This window comes from Strix uralensis, chromosome 5, assembly GCF_047716275.1.
Source record: "Strix uralensis isolate ZFMK-TIS-50842 chromosome 5, bStrUra1, whole genome shotgun sequence".
Classification (NCBI taxonomy): domain Eukaryota; kingdom Metazoa; phylum Chordata; class Aves; order Strigiformes; family Strigidae; genus Strix; species Strix uralensis.
Window position 1 is genome coordinate 78,511,787 of NC_133976.1, and position 22,124 is coordinate 78,533,910.

Sequence of the window (22,124 nt, forward strand, 5' to 3'; positions counted from 1 at the left end):
CTCCTGTATGCTATTTCAGTGAAAAAGTGTTAGCATGATAGCCTCAAAAAAAACAAAATCAAATTGCCCTTTCAATCCTTCCCTTATCAGTCTACATCACTACCTAGATTTTAGGTGACAAGCGTCTCTTTTAGGCTGAACAATAATAGTTTTATTTAGAAATGTAGGTAAGGGGAGAAAGGAAAAGTGAAAAAATTCAGTTGTTCTTCACGTGTAGATACAATATAACACCTTTACAGCCTTTGAAGAAATATGGCTTAGCAGTAGACAGCTGTACAACCAGAGTAACACCTCCATCTAGTGGCTTACTAATGCACTGTTAAGAAACTGTGGAAAATAAAGATTAGCCAAATATCATTTTCAACCACATCTGTCATAACATTTGTTGTTCTACATTGTGTGTGTTATCAGCAGACACACTGCTGCATACCTTTTATCTGGAAATAAACTGCCATATCATTACATACAGTGCAGGCCATAAGTACGAAGTTCTGTAGACCGTAACATACATAATTCACCTTGAAAATTGATTAATTATATATTAAATTGTCACAATTTAACCCCCTCTAGTTCAGCTCAGCTGCTTTTCTCAGAGATTTTTAGATGAAGAAACACCTGGCCCAGATGTCCAAGCAATTTTTGGTACTCTTTGGATTCAGAAGTGATTTCAATCAAACTAAAGCAGTCCAATTAAAACAGCATTATCAACATTCAACAAAAATGCACCAACAGCTACACTCCTCCCTTTCTCACCTTTCTTCCCTTCCAATAGCAGCACTGTTGAATTTTTTTTTATCATTTCTTTACTTCCAGCATTGCCCTACGAAACAGCCACTTACAAGCATGCAGAAACCCATTAAGCATCAGGAGGCGGCTACAAGAGACAAGTCTAGCCTACACTCAGGTGCAGCTTTCTTCCTCTCCACTGGGCATCTCACACCACTTCACAGACCTTAACATTTCAGAAATGGTAACAGCAGGGGAATTGCTGCAAATTTCAGTGAAAATTGTAAACAACCAACATTTCTTCGACATAACTGTAGCATTAACCTAGCATCTCTCTCTTTGGTAAGGAGAAAACCACACTTCATTACGTTTACCATAACTGCTGACCTACAACATCCACTGAATGAAGAACTGATTCTGAGCTAGGATCTCAGTAAAGGCTTCTATAGAAACAACCTCATCCACACTACATATGTAAAAATTTTTATCCTTGCAAATAAAACATTTCTTATATTTATATACATTATTCTGACAAAGGAACACCAAGTGTTAATGACACAGGCACCAGAACTCAAAAAAAAAAAAAAAGGTGTAGGGTACTATGGATAAAAGAACTGATTTAAGTCAAAATCATTTTGGAAAAAGCATAAAGCAACATCTGCGAAAGGACAGGGAATGAAATTACAAATACTGTTTGAGGGGCAACATTCTTCAGAGCTATGTTACCATGAGAGCTTACATCTGATGTTCAGCCAGAGAACAAACATTGCCTAGGATGCTGCTCCAATGTGGTTCCCAGAGGTAGAAGCAGACAGATTTCTTTTCCACCAAATCATCTCTGAACTGATAGAGGCAGTATTATTTCAGATACCAATTTGGTAATTAATGAGAACGTTACAAAAGAGCTGCTCCTAGAAAATAACCCTAGGTCAGGAAAACAAACTGATTTTAAATTGAAACAGAAAAAAATAATTAAGGAACATCTTGTTACTAAGTTTCTTGAATGCTAAAGGGCAAGTTTAACAAATGAGAAGAGATGGTAAATCAAAGGTATTCTGAGCTCGTCAGTTCCATTAAGTCAAGTGTGTTAAAACTACCAGCAATCTGTAGCTTAAGCTGTGGCAAGGAACTAGAAAAGGCTCCAAACCCAAACGGATGAACCTACACTTAAAGAAGATTCTTTAGATGGCTTAAAGTCAGGAAGCATTTAACTAACAATGTTCATTAAGCAAACTTGAAATGAAGAACCTAGCATCTCAGGCAGCAAAACTGAAGTGCCATCTCCTGTTGGATAATGATCTCATTTCTCTACAGCAGACACGGTTTCTTTAAAGTGATTAAAAAAATACCCATAGCGCATAAAACAAGCAGGGACTGGCAGACTGGCCATATGAACATCCACTGCTGTTTAACAAATGTGCCACTAAGAAAGAGAAGGAAGGATGCCTTGGCCACACCAAAGCACATCTGATATCACTCACCCAAACTAGCGACAGATTCACAATACCAAGAGACAGGTTTTATGAACAGCACCAATACACAGCAGTGGAAGGATACATGGGAGGTTACGTAGAAACAGGGGCAGCAGTGCTTGCAATAAGCATAGTCTAGCACACAGCAAGTCTCTGACGGTCTGCCAGCCTTGGGTTAGTGATGTACTATGTATTTTTCACTGTGTAAAAAGTTCTGGTGATGCCCCATTTAAAATGCTGTACAAAATTCCAGTCAATCATGTGGAAGGCAGACAAATCCACAATGGAAGTGGCAGGGAAGGGCTGTCAGAAGGACGGGAGGAATAGAGAGCCAAAGCTGTGGGATGAACACTGCCTGATTAACGCGGTAAAACAAAGGCTGGGAAAAGCCATGGCCACTCTCTATGAATACACTAGATATGTAAACAAAGGCAAAAGAAAAGATAGCTATTTAAGCTTAAATAATTTTAAGACCTCTATAAAAGTTCTTTAACAGTGTGTAGGAAGAGAGGTACAAATGTATTTATTTCAGAAGGTTTCTACCACTAGTGAGCCTCTAAGCCTGCTAACACAAGCTGAGACAAGAAAGGAGAAATTCTGCTTGCATTAAGTTGGAGTGTGACCAGCCTATGAAAGGGGTTACACAATATCGTTCTGCAATAGCAGAATACATGATTTGTTAACACAGCCTGCCAAAAAAAAGACATGGAGAGGAAGTCATGCTCATTTGAGCACCAAGAACAAGCCGTAAAGTGAATTAGCACATTCTACAAATGGGCATCAGACTAATGAAGACAGATTACCTATAGATTGACATCGCTTTATCCCTGCTAACTCCTCCTCCTCCACAAACTCCCTGGCCTCAGCCCCTTTCACACAAGCAATCACATCTCTCTCCAACACATAAGCAATTACTTTCACAAACTTTTGAAACTTAGTTACGTATCTGTCAAACTTGGCTGTAACTGGAAAAGGTGTCCAAATGGCAGGGGAGAATAGAAGGCACAAAATGTTAACAGATGGCAGTCACACAAGTTGTGGTCTAAGGTTGCCTTGCAGGTGGGTAAGTTGAAGTGCAACTTGCTCAAGACCATACAGAGTATTTGGCAGAGAGAAATACAGCATTCAGCTGTGAAACAATCCAGTGCTGTTACTATTAAGATAATTCTTCTAAAAGCAAAGAGGGAAGAAAAAAGCTAAGAAGCTACATAAACACAATTATGTCACATTAAACAAGCCAGTGATAGAGTATACTTCAGCAAGACAACAGCCTATCGCAAACAGCTGAGAGCAACTGATAAGGTTGGTACTTTTTAATCAGTTGCAGGCTAGCAAAACTAATGCCTAATAACTTGCAGTCACAGAGTGGACAATTGGTCTTTTGAAGGCAACTATTTGAGTCACTATTTACTACTCTTTACAACTCAAGAAATCAGACTCACACAGTAAAACAGATGACTATCAGAAACATCCTGTCTCCTGGGTGGGTGAGATCCCATATGTGAACCATTCCAAAAAAATAATACAACTAAGCTAGTCTCTCCTCCAGACCCTTACCAGTTTTACTTTAGAGGCCAGGCTCTCCGGTAGTTTTGTTCGTAGCTGATTTGTTTCTTTGAATGTAGCTGGAAATCCACTAAGGAAGGCCAAGTCTTGCATTAATACTAAACCTGGAACTTCTTTGTCTGTAGTCTAAAAACAAAAGTATAAAGACTTTTTTAAACTTAGAGTAATTCACATTTATCTATCAATCCTTCATCAGGTGACAGATTTAATAGTGTGTATTTTGTCACTTAACCCAAACTTCAAAACTGAAATACGGGTTATTTAAAAAGCTTTCACTTCTTACTACATGTGAGTTATGTAAAGAGAATAGCACATAAACACTTTCTAAAAATGTACAGAAAAGTTTAACATTTTAAAAGTACATACCAGGTAACCCCTCCATACTATCTGTTTGCTGTTGTCTTTTAACATTCCAGAATGGGCAGCTTCAACTAGAATACATAAAATGCATTGCAAATCAAAAGCTGAAAGTCACTTCTTTCCTACAGTCTAGTAACTAAGATATACTTTTGCAAATTAAAAAGATTTGGATATTTATGCTGTGAAGAGTTGTCTTTATAACTGGTAAATAATTCTTGGTGGTAAAATCAACACCAGCGGTTGGGCTAGTGAGTGGTAGTGGTCAGGCACTACATATTAAACGAAGTAAGAAGCCCATACCCGCTCTAAGATCCTACTTATATATGCTGAACACATGGATAATTTTGTTTTAAAGTATGCAATCCTTTGAGCAAGGGCAGAACTTATTGCACAATATTCAAACTAGACTTTACAGCAATTAAAAGAGGATTTCTAAAACTAATCTTCCTCAGTCTAAACCTCAGTCTTCTGAGATCATCAGTGCAACACAGATAATCAGATATCAAACCTGTTTTGCAATAGTCTTTTAAAGCATGAAACTCTAATCATCTGTAATCAGTTGTCTGGGAGGTAGGCAAACAGTATCATTAATGTCATCATTTAGAGAAGCAGACTGAGGGCAAGAGGTGCTGAATGACTTGCTAAAGTCAAACAGAAAATTACTGGCAGAGTCAGTATTGGAGAAAAAAAACCCCACAACTCATTCACAGCAGCTTACTAAAAATCTTCCTCTAGAAAACTGGCTGGAATCTGACAAATAGGTTCTTACCATCCTTAGGGCTCTCAAAAACAATTACTGTCACATTGGTAGAAGGATTTTTTGGTTTTGCTACAAAGAACATATTGTTAGCAGCTTGTAAAGCAGGATGAATGGACAGCAGGTCCTTCAGTGTGACATTGGTAGGCAGTGCAGGATCCAGGACAAGCATTGGCACTTTGATGCAGTGTGTCAGCAAACACTCCAGTTGCTTCTCACTATGGCAAAATACCAGAAGTATATTTTAACACTAGTAGAAAATTTAAGACAAAAATCAATCTTAGATCCAATGAGAGATGATTTTGTAAAATCTGATCAATTATTTCTAACATCTGCTGGGGCAGGGGGAAATTACTAAAAGCATGTTTATTTTGCTGCAGAAGGCAAATATCTGACTGTTACAGTTTAGTTCGTTCCCATAACTGTTTTTTCCAAAGTTTCCAAGATTACAGATTTTACTCACAGAGGGGACCTTATAAAGATCTCTAAATAGCTGAATGACCAAGCCAAATGAAGAACAGGACAAACCAGGCCTTGCTGCTTCCTGGCAGCAGAGGCACAACAGTCTTGGCTCCTCCACAGACTATTGCTTGCAGTGCCATGTATACAAACAGCAGATGAAAGCAATGCTGAAAAAATTTTCATGCTTTTGAATTATAAAACTCCAGGCACATATGCATTAAAAATCCACACTTGGAATTAGAACTATACCTAACCAGGGACAAGGATATGCTTTCTGAACTTTGAAATTGTCACATTATAAGAAGCTCATTCATATTTGTCACAATAACATCACTTTTATTCAACATATGTATTATCATGCTGTCAACTCTTCTTGAAGTAACATAGAAAGAAAGCATGCACAGGCTATAGAAAACCAAACAACCTCCCCAACCAGGATCTGCTTTCAGCTAACAATGAGTAGGATATCATTTATTCCAATTTATGCCCAAACCCACAAAACCTCACCTTTTCTTTGTTGGTTCCGTTGCATTCTTTCCGAGGATCTCCCTATTACAAAATTAAACCAACTACATTAAATAACACTGAGTTGACAGTAAGGAATTAAGTCTAATTTCAGACTGTTAATTAAGGGACACGTTGTGAAAGCACAGATAACCCAGTTATAAAACTGCCAAGGCCTTGCCACTGGCCTTGCCAAGATGAGCACAAGCTGACACACATGCCCCTCACTGCTCATCCTCGTGCAGTAGAGCTCAAAAATTACTGGTTGTGCTGACAGCTGTGGCAGCAGGACTCTTTTTGCTAACAGGATTTTCAGGGGTTATTATTAGATTACTTAATGAAACTGATATTGATATGAAAAACACTGGTAAGAAACCAGGATGAAGTGACCTGAAACTAGGCTGACTTGATTGTTTTGCCTAACATATGTATTCTGATATGGTCTGTCATGCATTTACCATGTGAACATAGAAGCTAAGGAGAATTAATGTAAAGGTAGTAGTGCTGATGCTAAATAATAATCATAATAATATCTGAAGGGCACCCTTCTACACATACCAACAGAAAGACAACCATCATCCATCAAACTACTCTCTCCCACTGAAGAATAAAGCACCTGGACTATGACTAGCTCAATTCAGGCATATCAACAAGAAAGTTTTGCTATGCAATACAAAATATACGCTCATTAGCAGAGATTTATAGCATACTTGCCTTTGTCTTCCTGCAGTTATCTTGATCCCATGCAACAGCTCTTTTTGTAACAGTGCTAACTGATTTCAAAGTACATGAAAAAAAGTTATCTACAAGGGAGAGAAGCAGGTGGCCCTGTAGATAACGAACATGGGCATGGACACGAGTCTTACTCATAAGCTTGATATCAACTTTCCAAATCAGCATTATGGAAGAAAATAATGTGCTTTTCCCTTTGTAAAATGGGAATCACAGCATGAGTGATGACAAAGCTAAAACCCCTACCATTTGCTATATGAACTGCTAGGAAAAGATTAGTATAAATTTGAAAGCTTTTCAGAGCAGAGACCATGTCTGTGTTTAAGATGTTTAAACTAACAGACTTTAAGTTCTACTAATACTTTCCTTGTTTAAGTAGCACAACAAAGATCCAGAATTTCTCTTGTGATGACATTGTCCATGGTTACCTAAACTGCAAGTTGTAACATGCCAAAAATCAGATCAATCCACTCACTTGTGGATTTCAGATTATTCTGAATTAAACTACTACAACCCTTAGAACACAGACTTATTCTTCCCTTTAGCATATTTTTTGGCCAAAGCAGATCACGTGACCACAGAGTTGCTTATTAAGAACTAGATCAATGGTTACAATACAAAATCCAAGGTATCTGTAGCAGCCTGTGTTTGAAGCCTTAGATGAGTAATTCTGCAGAACAGTACAGCACAATCTGTAACACCAAATGCAGCAATACATGTCTTTCCCTCCTTAGAAGGCTGACTCATACCTTTATAACACAAATAATTTATTTTCCTCTCAGTTTCAGTGTTTGGGAGACTACAAATCTAACTTTAAAAAGGAGCCTTTAAGAAACATATGCTTAAGATTTTAAGCCCATTATAAAAGAAATACTAGGGGTGGAAAGTAGGAAAAAGGCGATGAAGAGAGGTTATACATTTGAGATACAGTTTTATTATTATTTAAAAACTGAGTTATAGATATCAATACAGAATGATATACACAAAGCAGTTTTCTGCACGGCATTTTACAGATTCAAGACAGAACAGCTTTAATTACTTTAAATTAATATGTTTTGTATCTTAAACAGTTTTCTGATTAGACAGGACTTCAGAGCTAAATGTAGAACTGAAACAAGGTTTTGAGAATAATCAAATGAAGAAGTGAGAAAACGCACTTTAAATTTTCATGCTGAGTAACATGGGAGAAAAACAAAGAGAGCTAGTACTGCATTAGTTTGCTGCTGTCAGTTAAGGGGAAAACATAAGACTATTACCTCATTATTTTCTGTTCTTCTTCCATCTGTTCTCTGACCTGTTGCAATTCTTTGATCAGTTCAATATCCGTGCCGTTCACCCAGGTATATACCACGTCTATCGGCATGGGTAAACAAAGCCTACATAATTCAAATGAAAGCTGCGTGAGCTGTTTGATATCACAAGTGTTTGTGGCATCCTATGATAGCAATTTCTGTCTAACAACAGAAATACTTGGTGTCTGGGCTGCAAACAAGACAAAGCAGAAAGCTTCTCTTCAGATATATATATCATCTCTTAATTATACACAAGCCCTTGACAAAACAGCACAGACATAAAACCAAAAAGGACATAAAGGAGATGTAACAGTTCAGTAACTAAAGGAAATCTGAAGTTTATGCTCTAAGTTTCACTGACATTAATGTATAACCCAACTCCTTCCAACCCATAAAATATTTTACAAATCAGTACCAGCATCCAGGCACATCCTTAATTCACCAACTACATTAGATAGGACAACATGAAGTATATAAAGACTTAAATCATACTTGCTGTTATTTAACTGCAAGGAGACAGTAAGATCTCAGCAGGACCAGGTTTCTATCCTAGGAATGCCTCTTAGACATTAGTAACAGGGCATTTCATAAACCAGCAACCTAAGTCAGGTACATGAATTCAGGCTCTAGACACAGCAAATTCATTCTTGACACAATTTAATATCCTGGAGCTGTTTCTCAACAGTTACAGATTTCCTAGCATACCTAAAGCAGAAGAAAAGAAAGGGGGTTGGGTGCCTTTTTTTCTATTTGTTTATGATAATCTTCTCTCGGAGGCCACAGCTTTGTTTCAGCTGCTGCCATAGGTGAACCTCTCAGTCCGCAGGAGGATGCCCCAACTATTATTTTCAGAAGTTCCAGTGTCAAGCTATTCAATACCTCCCTAAACTGTGAGCACTTCTCTAATGCTAACATCCACGGGGTCACACAATGAGGTTTCCAAGGAAAGGTGTGTTCCCTGCCCACATACTGCATCCTTCAAACAGCATTCACAAAGAGACAGACCTTATAGGCAAGTATTTCCTCCACCTTCCCTTGCACAGTATGCCATGCAGACAACTTCCACCCAGCTTCATTTTCTACTGGCTGAGATTCAATAACTGAAGCACAAAATTTGGTAAAAGGGCAGCCAGTAGCTGGTCACAGCACAATAGACAGGAACATTTGGTACTCAATTCATCACTGTTCCTGAGCTATGACACTTAAAAGGATAATAGTGGGTCATTCTGAGACAGTTTGAACGTCTACGAAGCAGTGCTGCCTCCCCCAGCAGCACCACCGAGAAAGTCTCTCTCACCTCTGACATGTAACACTCACTCTGCAGGAAGCTAGCTTCTCAACTGGCAAAAAAGGCCAATTTACTGAATACAACTACCCTTCTAATCACTTATTTCACCTCTTTCTCTGGAGGTGACACTACCTTCTAGTTCATTAATAGGTGCAACTCAAGGCATATTTTGAACTCAAACGTCCTCCATCGGAGTAGAAATTCAATGGCAGGAGCTGTTCCAGCTTTTCTACATTTGCTGTGATCAGTTAAATTATTGGATTGACCATCCCTTGAATGCTTACAGGCTAGGATAAGAGTGCTTTAGGTGTAAGCAACCGACTCAAGTCAGCTGATTTCAAAAATGCCCAACCCTCAGTCTTCTGGGCAAAGTGCAGAGTTTATTTGCACAGGCTTCACTGAAGAATATAAAACATCCCCCCGCAAAAAAAAGCCTCAACTCCAGTTCTTCCTAGGGTATGAGGCAATTTTGACTTCTGTGAAGCCTCTCCATAATTTATCATTTGCTAAAAGTGTGTTTCTATGCAATAGCACATAGAACTATGTAATTTGCTACACTTGATTTTTAGCATAGAAATGATGCCACATACAGGCAAATACTAATAAAGTCCACAGAGAAAAGGCATTTTTGGTCAGATGCAGGTACGTCAACTCTGAATTAACCCTGGCGTGGTAAGCTCATTCTTCATTACCAATGGCAATACAGACTAGTAAAAAAAGTCTATTAAAGCAAGTGAACTGTTTGCAGATCCCCTAGTTTAATTGCTTAAAATTTATCCAAATCCAATTTTTCTTAATGCATTTTTACAGCATATATTGTTTGAGAAAACAGAGGTTATCAAACGTAATAAAAACCAGGTATCATACACAAATTAATTTGCTGCTCCCAATTAGGATCAGGAACATTGTTAAGATTTTACCTTCTTGGTCTTTGCCAAAGCTTTCTGGTTGGTTTTATGGCCTCTTAAAAAGTACTGAGAGTTTATATTTTGAAAAGCAGGTAGTAGCATTTTGCTTTAAAATTAAAAAGGAACAGGAGAGCCACTTCCACATTATCCTTCTCAAACGCTATTTTTAATATGCAGAGTCTTTTGCAAGTTGTTCAAGGTCAGAAAAGATCAAAAACATTCTCCCTCAAATTCTAAAGCTGTGTTTCTCCTTCACGTGTATTTATACATTTGGTCTTCAGCACCAATACCAGTCTAGGAAACAGATTAGGCCCAAGATGAGCTGCCTAAATGGAAATTATGTAATACCTTTCTACAGAAAATCATCAATTTTCCCATTCGCTACTGATTTTAACGTCAGCAAACATGGACTTTAGAAACTTCCTTGGAGACTCCCAGACAATAAGTTGAAGCCTGTTTTGGATACTCCTTTACATTTATTTTCCTCTTTCAAAACTGTACCCATTTTTCACTTGCAAACCTTAAAACATCAGTAGGATCCTGCCTGAAGACAAAGCCAGAGCCACCAGCTCTCCCAGATAAGACAGGAGCCCTGCACGTGCTGCCTTTTCTATGCACCTGCCTGGAAGCATTTTCTGTACCTTTGACGTTTGTTTACATAGGAGAGCCATGCTCCCAGCCAGCACTGCAGCTAGAAGACAAAGCCTCATTGTCTCAGCGTCCACAGTTGCTGGAGGAGCACAGCAGCCTCTGGATCTCTCCCAAGCTACCATAGGGTGATCTCCAACCTTGCTGAGCCTCTTTACGAATGAGTGTAAGTCTATTGCTCCCTTAAGCTCCCCACTGTAAACCTCCCAGCCCTCCTGCCTGTTACATCGCTGGAATTACCCACCAATGGCAACTCCGCTGTGCCATCACTATTCCTGCCCCCAGTACCTCTTAGCTCCCTAACCTGTACATCTCTCCAGCCTCACTCTGTTCAACAATTAATGACTCCCCAATGGCTCTCATTTGCTGTACCAAACTGAAATCAGTCTGTACATTTTAAAAGCTGAGGATTGTTCCTTCACATTTTCACACGTATTTTGGAGTTTTAAATATGATTTAGCCATGTCCTGGAAAAGCAAAATTACACATCATCTTTTGACAAAACACAGAATTTGCTGGTGGAGAGTAATAAAATACAGTTCTTGTCCAAGACACTTGCATACAACTCCATTATTGAGTTTCCTTCTCTCCCTTTTATTTTCATATCAAAACTAAGTAAGTCTTCAGAAATGGTTTGGATGAAGTGACTTGGTAAAAAGCCCTGGCATTTCTACTCCACTATCTCAAGCTGTGTAACAGCCTCGGCAACATAAGTAGGAAGTTTAGCAGCTGATGTGACTCCCTGGAAAGTACAACAGCTGGGATGCCAAAGGACATGCGACAGGAGGGAAAAGCAAACCAAGGCAATTTCTAAAGTTCAAGGCAAAACAGTAAGTCTTCCTTGGTCTGTCAGAGAACAGCATTCAATAGGTGTAACTAATGATGCTAACAACTTCGGTGGTTTTGTGTTACTCAGGAAGAAGAGCCTTTTGAGTTCATAATCATAAGGAGCTTGCCCACATGCACAAATCTGTCTACATTTTACACTGAGATTTTCTTTATAAAAGTTTGTAACAAAACTGTTTGACAAGAACAGAGATGTTTTCCTGCAAAACTCCTAGAAGATAACACTAATTCAGTCAAAGGTCCATTAACATTTCCTAAAGGCCATGCAGCTTTTACTTTCCACTAAGCACTGGATCTGCTTAATTTCCAAACCAATAAGCTTCTTGTTCTCCAATTCTGAATATTGTTCTTTAACACTAGAATAAAAACTGATTAAAAATCAATGGATAATCTAGGATCAAAACTGGAAGTCCACAATCCTCAATTTATGTAAAAACCATGTCACACCCTACATGTTGCATTGATACCAACCTTAAAAACCCCATCAAACCATCACTGATACAGTGCATACTGCAAGATGGGGTCCACTACTGCATTCATGAAGTTTGATAATAAAAATAAACTGAACACCTGACAAGGGACTTCTAAAAGTTATTGGATGCCTAAAAGTATGTCTATACAAAGACTTTTGGTTGGTATGAACTTTTATGGGAATTTGTGTGCAGATACCAACTATCACAGCAAACTTCCCTGTCACGCCTGACATAAGAGTATTAAAGACTTATGGATGAACTGGAATAATTTAAGCACCCATCATGAAAACTTTAAGTTTTTGCTCAGGCAGCCAATAACACTCCCCCCCCCAGGCACTACATGCTTTGCTCACAATTCATGGAAATCAACACTAGCTAAAGAGTGCTTTACACCACCAAAATGAAGTAAGAATGATACCGAAAAAGTCGGTTGAAGAAAACTCTCCAAGACTCAAAGTTAGAATATTAGAAAGCAGGCATTCTTTATTGCAGCGCTGGGTGCACGGGGGATTCCTCCACCTAACATGCACACCCAAGCCCGTGAATTTACGACTTAAATGCAGGTATCTTATACATATTCATGAGGTTTCACAACACAAACATACATATTTATAACAAAAGTGTGATTAGTTCAAAAGAGTTGCATCAACGTCAACAGTTTCTTCTGCCTTATCTGAAATGTGATGCGCGTCCTTGGGTCGGGAGTCATCCTTTTGGGTCATAAAATGCCCATTTACCTTCTGTCACCATGGTGCTACATCCTCCATCCTTGGGGCCTCTATCTTTGTTTATGTGTACTTGCTTCTTTGTTCTCACAGTTCAAAAATGCCTTGTTTCCACAGCTCAAAATGCCTTAGCTTAACCAGACAACTCTTAGGTCTACTATGGCTAACCATTCTTTAGTTATGTGCTTAATTTCTTAACATTTCTATATCAAGAAAACACACTGCAGAAATGGGAACTGACCACATCTACATCACAACAGTAAGATTTGCAATTCTGTTTTGGACAACTCGGCCATTTATAAAAGCACTGTACTTAATTATCACAACGTCAGGCATTTTAGTACTGACAGGAACAAACTACCATGCTTTCACTTCAGTACTGCAGAAACATGTAAACATTAAGCTAATCATCCATATGAGCTGCTGTCATCTGTCATCCTTCAGAAAATGGGGGAGGGGGGTAAGAGATGAGACTATAAAAGTACATAGGATTCACTGACACCATGCAATGTACTTTTACAGAGTCATCTAAGCACCAGCTAAAGCATGACAAACTGATCTGATCACTTCTACTGTCCCGTGATTCAACAAACCTCAAGAGAGATTAAGCATCTGCTTTCAGGGTTGTTTTTTCCAGTCATGTGTATCAACACTTACAAGTCAGATGATATCTACTTAGTAGTTTCTTCCACCTACCAATTCACAGTCCACTGACTTCCTGAGCAACAGACCCCACAACTATTCAGACACAAAACAATGAAACCACAAGAAGTCAAGTAGCAGTTAACACAACTGAAACAAATGACCCGTATGACTTGGTTTCCAACTTGCTGTGAGTTGCTTTTCTCATGCACTCATCTTTAAAAAAACTTCTTCTTACTAGCTTTGTGACTCTCTACTGTGACATGAGGGACATTATTTAGAAAATATAAGGCAGATGCAAAATAACTTTTCAAAACACTGAAAGTTGGAATTCTAAGCACACAGGAACAATACTTAAAGATAAGAAAATATATGGAAAACATGTCACGTCCTCCTTTTATTGTTAACATTACCACCATTTTAATGTTTCATTAGAGACTGGATGAATTAAATGCATTTAAAATGTAAATTCTGTTATATGACTAGTCCTTCCAAATGCCAAACATCTTCCAAACTGGGATATTAAGCACTAACAATTTTAAAACCACCAAGTTTAAAATCTGCTGTAGATTTAGAGCCCATACAATAAGATCCTGCTCAACAGTATGTTACGTCATCTAACATACTTGATTTAAATATTTGAAAAGTCATTGAACAGTAAAATGTGCAATACTGTCAACTTCAAGTAAAGCTCACCGATTCTGAAATGATTTGCCAGCAACGTTGTCTCTGTATGAATCAAACATAACATGATATTGGTCTCTGCTCCACTCCAAAACAACCTGCAAATAAAAAAAAAAAAACACAAAACACTTGATATCATCACCTTCTAAAATTAGACGCTTAAATTTCTCCTTTTGAAATGTTTAATCACAATCAATTTCATTCAAATGGACCTATGCATTAATGCACAATTTACCAGATCTTAATCCAAACTAAGTTATTACAATGAGCCAGAACTTAAGACCACACTTGATTTAAATAAACTTTGTTTTTTCTCTGCAAGAAAGAATTTCATGTTTTACGGACACAGTTTCTATTCTACTATTCATTTAGGTTACCTCCCCTTGTCTCTTAGCCTTAGAAAAATTCAGGAATGTTTTCCCAAAACCAAATATACTACAAAACAAGCGGGAAACCCCTACCCCCCCCCCCCCCCCCTTGCATAATTTTGCTTGTCTTCCTTTCTATTCTCATACAGGACATATTGAAGTATACACACCTCCAAAACCTGAGTTTTGCAAATGAACAGCCAGGCCATGGCATATCAAATTATACAAATTGACCTGGCAACAAACTTAAAACACAATAGCTCTTTCCCAATACAGGTGACATCTTACACTGCAGCCAGACTAACCCAACAGCAAAGTATTTCTTCAGGCTGCAGCCTCTCTTCCATCCCCCCACATTTCTGCACCTCCCTTTAGCTTGACACGAGTTCATCCAACCCTACAGTGAGCCAAGTCACAGAACTAAACCAACAGAAAGATGAACCTTCAAAAGCTAGAGCACTTTATCTTCCTCTACTTGGTTGTCAAAACAGATGAGGAATGGTGGGAACACACAGTTGAAGGTTGTCTTCCCCACCTTCATCCAGACATCAAGGTTTTTAGCTAAAACATCAAGCTGCACCCACTTAAATGCCCTTTGTCAGCTGTCCCCATTCCCAGGCATTTTCATGCATATTAGCTATATGGGAAACCAATTACAAGCCAATTCTTACTCCCCCTTTACATTCCATTTCCATTCTTAAGTATATATACACACACAAAACAATGGCACATAGTTATGTTTCCATTACTAATGAAGTATCCAACATCATGGTTCTAAGCAGAAAAAAAAAATAAAATCAGACTTTTCAACACTAAAAATGCTTATATGCTTTGATATAGCAAAAAAGCAAAAGCAACTTGAGATAAAAATATAAAACATTTAGGTTCTACTCCAGGATAAACTTGCTATGATATCTTTCACAGTGAAAGTCCAACCTTAAAACCTACAGTGGCACTTTGTGCTGCTTTATAGATGGAGGTGTAGTGGCTTATTTTCACTGTGTAAGTACATATTTATATGTACTGGAGAAAAAACCAAAAATACCAGGAAAGGATAGTACTTACTTTACACCACTCTTCCTAGACCTAAATTTTACTATTGTTTATTTCTTGTATTACCATTACTCTAAGATAGCATTCACAGAATAATCTAGGTTGGAAAGGACCTTGAAGATCATCTAGTCCAACCGTTAACCTAGCACTGAGATTTCCCATTCAAAACCATAACATAAAGACTACCTTCCTCCCTTCTAAGGCGGCACACATCTCTCTACCCTCATGGCCACTAAAGCAAAGTAAAGCCCTTCTAGAGAGCAGGGAAGACCCATCATGTGGCTGGGTGACAAGCACACACACACACAATTCCTGTCAAAGCTGCAAATAGTCTCTTTGTAACCAAGATCACATCTGCACAAGTTCATTCCCCTTACACAAAGGACATGTGATTTCCCAGGTGAGCATAAAATCTCCTCCCTTAAATACCAAAGTCGGGTATTGTCTTGAAAACACACTATTACACTTTTTCCATGCGCAAGTCATTTCATGCTTGTGCCAAATACATTAGTTTAATCCAGCACGCACTGAAAGATATCCACACGGAAACATTTGCTACTACTGATAACAATGAACTGACACACACTGATCTGCTGCTAGAATAAATATGGAAGTATTTGAGTAGAACTTAATTTATTATATGAATAATACTGCTCTCCGGAAAAAAAAAAAAAAAGTTAACCATTCAAGCCTTGCAACTATAACCAAAAAGACCCAGGTCTTCTAAAGAGATCTAAAAAGATCATTTTAGAAAGACAGAGGAAAAAAGTTAAGCTCTTCCCACCCAATACATTTTTTTCCTGTAACTGTTTCCTCCTGTCACATTATTAGTGTTGAAATAATGCCTGGAGGCCGCTTTGCATCAACAATACATACTGGTATTATAAAACCACTAAGGGAACAATGTTAGAAAAAGGGGGAGAGACACCCTCTATTAGGAGATACTGTATCAGACAGGTGGTAACAGTGGCTGTGGCATGTTCCTGCTACGAAACATTTTACAAAGCTGAGCGAACAACAGAAGGACAGCCAAGAAGGGTTTACAACCAAATTGTCCTAAAACTTAAAGTTCATCTTGCAACTAAGTTACAGCATTGGCTTAGACCTGCCTGGCCTTTATGATTTTGCAGAAGCGTTCCTGAATCATGCTTCACGCACTATTATTTCATGGAGCTCAAGTTTTTTTTTTTCTTGCAATGAAGCTCATTTTCAGCTTGAGGCAGCACATCATTACCAATCTCAACATATTTGTCCTAGCCATCCACTTTTATGCCATCATTAATATTGATATTAGCATGAATCTAAGCAAGCAGATCAATTTTGCTTACTAGGACAAAAAAGCTGGGTGGAGAAAAAGCAGAACTGCAAACACTGCTCAGACCCCAGGATATGATAAGCGCTGCCTCATGCTGATTTTTATTGCTTGACAGTTCCCCACAAACTGTTGAAAATGGTTGATCTGATAATTACTAGAAAGATCTCTTGGTTTCATTTCAAAACAGTCTTACATATTTTTATTAGTTGCCGCTTTGCGGACTCTGTATGAAAAAGAGAAGTGTTTTCCATTCCCACTACAGTTGTCAGAAGAGGTCTAACAATGCTTGTTCTCACAAGCCTAGTCTCTCCTAAATCCTTAAACTACTACTGTTTACCAAAACACACTACTTTAAATCATAAAAGCAAAATGTATGCAAATATATCTTAGTAAGCTTATTCACCATCATTCTAAAAAACCCAATTTTTTTTCTATATATCTGTATGGTCATTTCACAAAGGGTGGGGGTTTTCTTGTTGGTCGGTTTGTTTTTTTAAAAAACACTGCTGGTCAATTTTTTTTCTTAACATATAATTTTGAAAATTTACTCCTACATGAATCTGCCAGTTCTTTCCTCACTGTCTAAATACTACCTAAGCTTTCCAAATATCTCTAAAAGGGCTGGAAGTAGCAAACTAAGATTTGGTAGGAAAACAATTCTGAGCAGTGATTTTGACTGATTCTCAGCAAAATCAGCCATAACTTGGACAACTACTGAAGCGTTTTAAAAAACCTTCGAAGTTCTAAGAAATCCTAAAGTTCAGTTTAAGTCCCCATTCTGAGGAAAGGCAAACTTATACTCAGTTTCACAGCACCAAGAGGTATACACCAATCCAAGCTGATAATCATGTACAAACAGATGCTGAAGAGTACTACATAATTAATTACTTCGTTGATGGCTTTCAAGTGTTTCAGGAACTTGTGAACCCTGCAAGGCAGCAGGGATGAAGTATTTCATGCAAAGATGATGTACAGATACACAAAATAAAGTTCTGACTGGGCTACACTCAAAAGTTGCAGATAATGCTCTTCATGGCTGTTCATTTTTTTTTTTTTTTTCCTGTATCTGAAAGAGCCCATCAAAATAAAACAGGGAAGAAAAAAAAAAAAAGGAGGAAAAAAAAGAACAATTGAGGAATCTGGAAATTCCAGTCTGTTTGCATTTAACACTGACATCCTTTTACACTAACAAAAATACTTCCTTTAATTCCCTGAATATTTACTATAATCTCAAACATTACACTGAAGCAGGACTGGTTTTTCCCCCTCTAGATTCTTTCATTGATGACTTTGAAAATAGACAGGGTAATATGAAATGAAGCTTTAAAATATACTATACATCTGTATAAAATCATATATAGAAAAAGTAGACGTTCTATTACATCATCTACAAATCGCAGGCAAACTGAGTAATAAGCATCGAGCAATGTAATACAGACTCTGCTGAGCTGCGGGCAGCTTGGAGAGAGCCTACGTTTAACTCTTTAAACTCCAGAAGGGAGGAAGATTCCGTCACTCCCGGTCGCCATTTGAAGGTTACATCCAGCACAGGCTTCAGAAGTCAAACAAAACACGAATACAGCGCCAATAAATCACCTGATAAGGGAAGTGGGGAAAAAATTGCACAAGACGAGAGAACACCAGCTCCCGCAGCGGGCAGATTTTTCTCAGCCCTCCTCTCCCAGGGCCCGCCAAGACTGTTAGAAACCACCCAACCACCCTCCGGGGGGGGGTGTGGGGGGCACCCAGCGCTTGCGTCACACCTGGCGCCTGCCGGCGAGCGGCGTCACGCCCCCCCGGCGCACCTGACGCGAGAGCGGGGGGGGGGGGGGGCGGCCGGAGGAACCGGGGCGGCGGGGGGGGCGGCCCTGCCGCCGCCGCCGCCCGGGGAACGAGCGGCCGGGCTCCCGCAGCTCAGCGCCGACACCGCGGCACGCGGGGGCGCTTCGCGTCGCTTCCCAGCCGCGGTGAGAGCCCCGAACACAAGAAGGGGGCACCGCCGCCGCGCTGAAGGGACTCGCTGCCCGCGGGACGCGACAACCACCCGGCTCCCCAGCGGAAAAACAGCCTCAAGCCCAAAGGCGCCCGCGCCCTCCCGGGCCCTGCAGGCGCGGGACTGCGCCGGGCGCCTCTCCCCGCCGGCATCGCTCGGCTCCGCACGGCGCGGCCGGGGCTGCCCGCAGGAAGCGAGGGGAAGGGGGGCAGCCGCGCCACGGCGGCGCGGCGCCGTACTGACCTCCCCGAACTGCAGGGCGGAGACGATCATGAGGACGAGGCCCCCGAGGCAGAGGCAGGGCCCATACCTGTGCGACAGGCAGGTATAGGTCTGGCGCTGCAGGAGCTTTAGCAGCATGGCCCGCCGGCGCGCCGCTCCCGCCGCCTCGCCCGGCGCGGCCCGGCCCGGCCCGGCCCGCCTCACCGCTCTGCCGTGCGCCGGGGCGGGCGGGCAGGCGGGTCCCGCCGCCCTCAGGGCCCGCCCCGCTTCCGGCGGCGCCGCGGCGCCACCTAGCGGCCCCTCGCTGCTCTCAGCCTCCCGCCCGGGCTCCCTCACGGCTCCGGCGGCAGCGGGCGGGCACCGGCCCCGGCCTCGGCCTCTGCCCGGCCTCGGCCTCGGCCTCTGCCCGGCCTCGGCCTCGGCCTCTGCCCGGCCCCCGCCGCGCCGCCGTTTCCCTCAGCCTTCCCAAAGGGCTCAGCACCGGGCGGCAATACGGCGTCCGACTGCATGGTTTTTTCCTCCTTTGGCTCCTCGCTCATGGCGTTGAGCGTTCAAGGCACAAGACTTCGCAGTATATCCGTGGTACGGGTCTGCCGGAGGAGGCAGACTGTCCCTGCAGTTCTTTAAGAAATCATATGGATGAAGAAATCCGGATCCAGTACCGTGTTTGCAGCAGGTGGGCCACAAGGGTCGTTTAGCTGAGCTGTTGGGGGATATGGTGTAGGGCAGAACTTTGTAGAGTAGGGCTGATGGTTGCACTCGATGATCCCAAGGGTCTTTTCCAAACTGAATGATTCTGTGATTCTGTGAAAATATACTGCAGCCTATGCACCCGCAGGGCTTTGCTGACAGCGCTCCCCCAGGCATCGGAACAGTGAATCAGCACGTGTGAGCATACGCACCCGGGAGCAAAAAATCACACCAGTTTCACTTCATTGTCATGATCATACTTGTGACTCTTCCCTTGTTACCTACTGGCTGCTGAATAAAATTTAAACTTTTTGATATGTACTCTCCTAGGTGATCTTGAAATGACTGACTTGCGAGACAGTTTTTCCACACATGTAAGCACCTATCCAGCTGTGGCCAGCAGAGCTGCACCATCCTGTCACACTTGCAGATATGCAGCAAAACAAATCTTTTTTCCCTAGCTAAGAAGGATCAGGAGGACTCTTGGATATCATAAAGATACAGTAGAGCTATATGCTGAGATTTAATTTAACCATTCTATGCATATTTCAGCACAGAAATGAGGTGTGGGAATAGGTTCATAAAAGAAGCTTATTCATGGACTTCTTCAAGGACAGTTCTTGAGGCCAAAACATGATAATAAGAAACTAGTTAGAGATCACTAGCTGACAGCAGACTCTGTAAGTCCTTAATTTGCATCACTCTGGTTTCTGCCATGAAGTTCAGCCGTCTACATAGGACACTGCTGGTATTGCCACTGTCAAAAGTTTAATCAGGCGGAGGCATTTCTGGTTACCAGAGCAAAATAATGTGGTGTCATGGGCCCTCATGAGGCCAAGGACAGTAGCACCTATCTCTGTAGTCCTTTACGCCTGCATGGAAAGGTCTGCCTCTAAGTGTTTCTTACAACTCACTGCAGTGACTTTTCCGAGTAACAAACATCACCCTTGTGTTCTTATTTTTCCCTGTGTGAAATAACAATGCCTGACCATTTCCAGAAGTTTGCTCTAGTATATTTACACAGTTGTGGTGTGAGAGGACGACGCCTGGCTGTACTTTAAGAAGTGTCCATGAGTTCACGGCGCTCTGCCACAGCTCTCCCAATCCACTGAGCCCTCCTCCTATTTACCTTTTTGGTGTCACAGTGCTTTTCCTTTCTTTCTTCATGGGCCATGGGACAGGATGGCAAATTCAGACCCTCAGAGTCCACCACACAGTGCTGTGTTCCACCTCCTTATCCCATGTTATCAGCATGATTATACTTATTTAGCCCTTCGTGATAATCCAGCCCTCCAGCCTCTGTACGCAGAAGCCTCTGGCTAAGCTTTTATCACCAGTTGTGCACAGCCAGCACTTTCCCCTAACATAAGCGGTCTTCTTCCTTCACATGTTCTCACCCATGTGCCAAAGTACTACCCTGGAGGAATATAATCTTTAGATATTTGCTGGTACTTCCCTCACCTGCACCTCCTGTTCAAGCACGGCGCTATTATTATTATTGAGCTATTATCACTGAGTGACAGCATCTCTTTACCACTGCCTACCACACTAGTGATGGCCTGGTATTCTGAGTCAGCACACTGAGGTTTTCATTGAGAACTGGAGTATAGTATGTATGCAGATTATGACAACAAAAACATTAGTTCTGGTCAACAACACCGCATAAATGCAGAAACAGACTAAAATGTGCTAAAAATATGAAGCTGAGAGACATAACACCAAAGTAAGGCAGAAAATCAGTCAGGGAAAACTGAATGGTTTCAAGGCCTGGATTAATAATTAGTGCAAAGTGTGGGATGACACATGTATACAGACTAATAAATACTTCCATATAATACCAATGTGATAAAGCCATTAAAATTCACATAATCTTTATATGATTTTATAAAGTATCAGCCAAAGTATTCCAGTAGACAGAGATGTAAAAGCTACTGTACAAATCATGATGGGACTCTATCTGTCCTTGCTTGTAGAATACTCCTGTTCAAGGAATATATATTTAAACTGAAACAGATACATGGAAAGGAGCAACCAGATCCTGCCTTCTGAGAAGACACTAAACAATTTTGTCTTGTTCACATCACAGAAATGAAGATCGGAAGTTTATTTAACCAAATGCAATACTGTCACCAGGTTAAAAAAAACAAAACAAAACCACAAATGAGCAAACAAAAAAGGAGAGAAAACCAGGTTCTGGAATATATTTGAAATAGGAATAGCAGGAATACCTATCAAGCCTTGAGAGACAGCTTAGCCAGCTTGTGACAGGAGACAGGACTCTATACTCCAGATGTTCGCCTATATTCCTATTTTTGCCATGGGTTCATACGCTGTTGTCATCTCAGTCCATCAAAGACTTAATTATTGCATGCAACACAGAAAGGTGTGACAGAGAATG

At 40.6% G+C, this 22,124-nt stretch overlaps 1 protein-coding gene across 6 annotated transcripts in view; it reads right to left on the minus strand.

The window, feature by feature from the left end:
- Positions 1–19,243, minus strand: part of GNPTAB (N-acetylglucosamine-1-phosphate transferase subunits alpha and beta) — a 45,612-nt gene extending 26,369 nt beyond the window's left edge. For 3 of the 6 annotated variants that reach the window (XM_074871855.1, XM_074871850.1, XM_074871851.1), the window contains exons 1-7: positions 19,058–19,243; positions 14,098–14,183; positions 7,836–7,955; positions 5,851–5,892; positions 4,894–5,099; positions 4,131–4,195; positions 3,756–3,890 (exon numbers count right to left, since the gene is read on the minus strand). In XM_074871855.1, the coding sequence (XP_074727956.1) occupies positions 3,756–3,890; positions 4,131–4,195; positions 4,894–5,099; positions 5,851–5,892; positions 7,836–7,955; positions 14,098–14,183; positions 19,058–19,174 (771 nt within the window). In that variant the 5' untranslated portion in view covers positions 19,175–19,243. Of the gene's footprint in view, positions 1–3,755; positions 3,891–4,130; positions 4,196–4,893; positions 5,100–5,850; positions 5,893–6,561; positions 6,621–7,835; positions 7,956–14,097; positions 14,184–18,260; positions 18,418–19,057 lie in introns of those variants that run through there. The other 3 variants (XM_074871853.1, XM_074871852.1, XM_074871856.1) reach the window with 3 other exon arrangements.
- Positions 19,244–22,124: the final 2,881 nt, after the last annotated feature.